General features: G+C 44.2%; 1 protein-coding gene across 1 annotated transcript in view; it reads right to left on the reverse strand.

The window, feature by feature from the left end:
- Nucleotides 1–210: 210 nt before the first annotated feature.
- LOC139917020 (disco-interacting protein 2 homolog C-like) overlaps nt 211–6,009 on the reverse strand; it is a 56,578-nt gene continuing 50,779 nt past the window's right edge. Inside the window, 4 exon segments of the mRNA XM_078291526.1 lie at nt 211–463; nt 1,351–1,474; nt 1,708–1,882; nt 3,057–3,131. Of these exon segments, the coding sequence (XP_078147652.1) occupies nt 211–463; nt 1,351–1,474; nt 1,708–1,882; nt 3,057–3,131 (627 nt within the window).

Raw genomic sequence — 6,009 nt, forward strand, 5'->3', positions numbered from 1 at the left:
ACGACTCTAAAGAAAACGGACGACTTGGACCACACCATATGCAGGTTCAAAAATACAGTACATCTTGATTTTGGGGGGAAATAAATGAACAACAACGGCGATATACACGCACAGTAGGCATACACACGCATGCTCTCTCGCTCGCTCTCTCGTACACACACACACACACACACACACACACGCGCCCACACACACACACACACACACAGGCTACATGTTGTAGGCCACGTAGATGGGGTCTAGCTGGTCTTGTAGGAAGCCGTCGCGGAGGTGCATGCGCTGCTTCTCGCCGCGGGAGTTGATGGGGATGACGCCGATGTCCGTCACCACGACGACGCCCACGATCAGGTAGTGCTCCTCCAGCACCGCCTTGGTCACCATGGGAACCAGGTCCAGGGCCTCCTGCTCCGAGCCCTCCAGCTCCACCACCACCACCAGCAGGTTGGTCCAGGGGAACACCGCGCTGAGGGGAGACACACACACACACAGAGGAACACACACACACACACACACACACACACACAGAGGAACACAAACACACACATACACACACACACACACAGAGGAACACACACACACACACACACACAGAGGAACACACACACACACACACAGAGGAACACACACACACACACACACACACACACACACATAGAGGAACACACACACACACACAGAGGAACACACACACACACACACAGAGGCACACACACACACACACACACAGAGGAACGCACACACACACACACACATAGAGGAACACACACACACACACACACCCAGAGGAACACACACACACACACACACACACACACACACACACAGAGGAACACACACACCCACACACAGAGGAACACACACACACACACACACACACAGGGGAACACACACACACACACACACAAACACAGAGGAACAGACACATAGAGGAACACACACATCCACACAGACATAGACATACAGAAAAACACACACACAGAGGAACACACACACAAACACAGAGACATACACACACACACACACAAAGAGAAACACAAAGGAACAAACAAAGGAACACACACACACAGAACACACACACACACACACAAAAATACACACACATACACAAGAACACACACATGCACGCATACATACACACACACAAAAACAGACATACACAAACCGAAATACGCACATAAGCACCCACACAGAAACACACACACACGCACACACACAGAACACACACACACAGACACACACACACACACACACACACACACACACACAGACAGGATCAGCATCACACACATGTGAACCCGTTTCAGGAAGTCAGAACGATGAAGAGCAGGAAAACATTTCGTCTTCACGCACCACTCCATGATGCTCTTGTGTGTTCGGATGACGGACGTCTCGATGTCGATGGGATGGTACCTCATCCCCCTCAGCTCCATGGCCTCCTCCAGCGCTCCCACCACGTACAGCGCGTCGTGCCTCTCTGCACACACACACACACACACACACACACACACACACACACACACACACACACAGATGATGACTAAATGGCATTCCAATAAAAACGCAGCCAAAATATAGCCTACTTAGATATGTATACACACACGGATCACTATCTGTTATCTGATCAGACTGAACAGAGGGTGTGTGTGTGTGTGTGTGTGTGTGTGTGTGTGTGTGTGTGTGTGTGTGTGTGTGTGTGTGTGTGTGAACCTCCGCTGGCGTCGGTGAGCTCGGTGCGGCGCAGGAAGCCCAGGTACCCGGTCCGGGCCCAGACCGTCTGCGTGTCGCCGAAACTCAGCCGGGAGTTGAAGTGGTCCGACTGCAGAACCTCCTCCCCGTACCCGCTGTAGTACCCGCTGCCGTTATGAGCACTGTGCACCCAGATCTGAGGGGGGGGGGGGGGGGGAGGAGGAGGAGGAAGAGGAGGAGGGGGGGGGGAAGAGGAGGAGGAGGAGGGAGGGGAGGGGGGAGAAGAGGAGAGAGATTCAGGTCAAACATCTATTGCTGTGAGTGTGAGAAAGCTAGTTAAGACGGAGAAAATGGAGATGGACAAAGAAAAAAAGAAAGAAAGAAAGAAAGGGAAGGAAAGAAAGAAATAAAGGTGAAGAAAGAAAGGGAATGAAATAAAGAGAGGGAAAGAGAGAAAGAGATAAGGAAAGAAAGGAAGAAAGACAGAAAGAAAGAAAGAAAGAAAGAGAGAAAGGGAAGGAAAGAAACAGAAAGAAAGGTGAAGAAAGAAAGAAAGACAGAAAGAATGAAAGAAAGAAAGAAAGAAAGAAGAAAGAAATAAAGAAAGAAAGGGAAGGAAAGAAAGAAAGAAATAAAGAAAGGCGGAGAAAGAAAGAAAGAAAGAAAGGGAAGGAAAGAAAGAAAGAAAGAAAGGCAGAGAAAGAAAGGGAAAGAAATAAAGAGAGGGAAAGAGAGAAAGAGATAAAGAAAGAAAGGAAGAAAGATAGAAAAGCGAAGAAAGAAAGGGAAAGAAAGGCGAAGGAAAGAAACAGAAAGGTAAAGAAAGAAAGAAAGAAAGACAGAAAGAAAGAAAGAAAGAAAGAAAGGAAGAATCTGCAGGTTTCAGAAATGTCATGACTTTTTAATTTTTTTTTTTCTACCTGAAACTGAATTTAAGATCAATTTAAAAACCAAAACAAACCAAGCTGTGAACAGCAGCCTGTTTCTGACTGAACAGCTGATGGAAGATTATCAATAAGAGAGAGAGATTAATAGAGATTATTAAGAGAGAGATTAATAAGAGATTATTAAGAGAGAGATTAATAAGAGATTATTAAGAGAGAGATTAATAAGAGATTATTAAGAGACATGAAGTCCAACAGTGTTTAGCAGACAGTGGTGAAGAAACAAAACCTCTGATATCTGGATCTAAGACATTTGAACACTTTTTAAGCCCTTAAATTTAGACAATTTAGCCTTTAGAGACCCATGGAAACTGCATTCAGAGTTTCAGTGAGTGAACACACACGTGTATCATTCATTTTAAGGAAGGAAGGAAGGAAGGAAGGAAGCAAGGAAGGAAGGAAGCAAGGAAGGAAGTGTCCTCTGACCTCCCCCAGGTGCGAGTCTCCCAGCGGCCCCTTGGTCTCCGGGTTAGCGATGATGATGCGGACTCCGGGCAGGATCTGGAAAAAAAAACAAAAAAAAACAGAAAATCAGTCGCCATGGTTACCGCCTCTCTGTGAGTCAGCTGCCGGATCCCAGCATGACCACAACTCCAGAAATAGGCATGACCGGTCACACACAACACACGGTGCGTTCCAGGTCCAAGAGCAAGTTTAAATCCATTTTAATCTAAAGGCTTCTGCTTAAAAACGCTTCAAATGTGTTTCTTAGACAAAATATAAATAGTGAAGTTGATCCTGTGTGTGAATTTCTTTCCAAAGCCTTTGTCTTTCCATCAAGGCAAAGGGCGGCTGCTTTAAAGAATCTAAAATATAAGATAGTTTTGATTAGTTTAACACTTTTTTTGGTCGCTGCTTAATTCCATTTGTGTTATTTCATAGTTTTGATGTCTTTACTGTTATTCTAAAATGTGGAAAATAGAAAAAAAAAATAAAAAAAAATAAATAAAGAAAAATGTGGCGTGTCCAAACTTTCGACTGGCAGTGTATGATTCAGAAAAAAAAATGACGTAATACCTATTTATAAAAAGCTAGGGAGATAACAGAGGAGAATGAAAATATTCATTCTTATAGTCGTTCTCTCTCATTTTGTTGAGGGACCCCTAGGAACCTTTCAAGGACACTTAGGGGGCCCCCAGACCCCATTTTGGGAACCACGGACATACAACAAAAACACGAAATACGCTCTGAAAAACAGACTGATGGGTAAGTGAAGTAAACTGAATGGAACTGGAAATTTCCACGACCGTCTCTGCTATCGACCAAATCTCCTCCCACATACGGTGAGTCAAAAAACACAGCGGGTTGAAACGCCGACCGGCCCTGATACACACCGTCCTGTGTGTGTGTGTGTGTGTGTGTGTGTGTGTGTGAGTGTGTGTGTGTGTGTCCTCTCTCTCCTTCCTCTGTCTGTGGGGGAGAGAGCGTCACGCCAAACTCCAAGACAGAATCTGGCAGTTTAATATCGCTCGACTTTTCTGCAGAGATACACGCGGTACCTTTCTGAGGAGGAGGGGTAGAGACACGTGGAAAATTTATTTGAGATGTGAGATTGATCTCCGAATTCTGAGAATAAAGTGAGAATAAAGAGCACTCAATTTAATCTCCAAATTCGGACTTTTAACTCATAATTCTGAGCTTTTTTTCTCACAATCTAATCTCAGAACTCAAAATTTCCACGTGTCCCTAATCCTCTTCCGTACCCGCCACACTCGACTTAAAGGGGCGATAAGGTCTTCACCGCCCCGTGACTCAAAATGGCCATAATAAATCTGCAGGGGATTGATTGGGTTGCTGATCAATACCAGTGACTCACCAGCTGCTGAGATTTCTGGCTTTCAAAAGAATAAAAAATAAGTGCAGCACAGACTGTTGTAACATGACAATGTAGCCTTTATCTTTTATCTTTTTATCTTTTATATCTTTTTAATTGTCATTTTAATGCACTTTCACTTTTTCTATCTTTTATTACATATGTCTTTATTTTTCTTTTATCTATGTACAGCATGTGCTTTATAAATAAACTTGCCTTTTCCCAAGTTACTTCCTACACATGTGGACAAAGGAAACAAATATACATGAACTGTCTTCTCACCACCTGCCTCAAAAAAGTGAATGGGGTCTTTTAAGACGGTGGTTCCCAACGTGGGGTCCGGGGACCACCAGGGGTCCCTTGAGGGGGTTCCAGGGGGTCCCCAGGCAAACTGATGAATTGTTAAACTTCAGCATTATTTCATTTACAAGAAGTTAACACAGTTAGAGAATGTAGAAGAATGACTGTTTTAATCATAGTTTCTCTGTTATCTACAATACAGATAGTGATGGGATTCTGGATAAAATCATATCTGACAATAAAGATATTCTCAGATTTGGGTCTGAGAGAGAAAATCTCATCAGATGGGGGTCCGAGGCTCTGATGTGGACTAAATTCGGGGTCCTTGATATGAAAAAGGTTGAGATTCACTGCTTTAAGATGCTTGATTGATCCACCTGACTGCAAGATGCAGACTTGAATGTTTCAGCCCATTTGTTTTGGCGCCGAACTCAAGTTTCCAAATCGGTCGACGGGTGAATTTGACGCACATGTGACCCACCCAGCAGCTGTTAGCTTCCCACGGTGTGTTTGGGAGGAAGAGGAGGAAGAGGAGGAAGAGATGAGCCGGTCGTACAGTAACACAACTTGACATTTCACTGAAACAAGCAGCAGCTCGGCGGATCAGACGAACGCCAGCGGACTCTTACAAGCTGCGGTCGTGTTCTGCAAGGTGTGTGTGTGTGTGTGTGTGTGTGTGTGTGTGTAAGCAAAGGAACCAGATTTCAGCATGGTGAATTTAACGTGACGTTCTCTCCCTCTCCCACACACACACACACACACACACACACACACACACACACACGGAGGACGGCGTGATCATGGACTCAACCTGCTGTGTTCTTTGACTCACTGCATGTGGGAGGAGATTTGGTCGATAGCAGAAATAGTCCTGGACTTTTCTAGTCAGACATTCAATTTCCTGTTTATTCCAATGTTCATTTTTAATGCGTCTTGTTTGTTTCTGTGCTGTTTGTTTATTGTGTTTTGGGTTTTTGAGTCCTAGTGGTTCCTCAACAGTTTAACTTCAGTATTACTGTTGTTTCATGTCTTATTTCAATGTGAGAATGTATAAGAATGACTATTTTGATCATAGCTTTCACTCTCCACTGTTATCTCCCCAACTTTAATATTAATAGTTCCTAGGTTATTTTTTTCTAAATCTTAGATTGGGGTCTGTGGGGCGAAATCCAATCAGTTTGTGGGTTCTTAACATGAAATGGATTGGGTATTCTTGTTTTATGTCACGCTGCAAGCCACATTTGGGACAATGAAGTCTTGAAGTTG

The sequence above is a fragment of the Centroberyx gerrardi genome, chromosome 22 (genome assembly GCF_048128805.1).
Source record: "Centroberyx gerrardi isolate f3 chromosome 22, fCenGer3.hap1.cur.20231027, whole genome shotgun sequence".
NCBI classification, from domain to species: Eukaryota; Metazoa; Chordata; class Actinopteri; order Beryciformes; family Berycidae; genus Centroberyx; species Centroberyx gerrardi.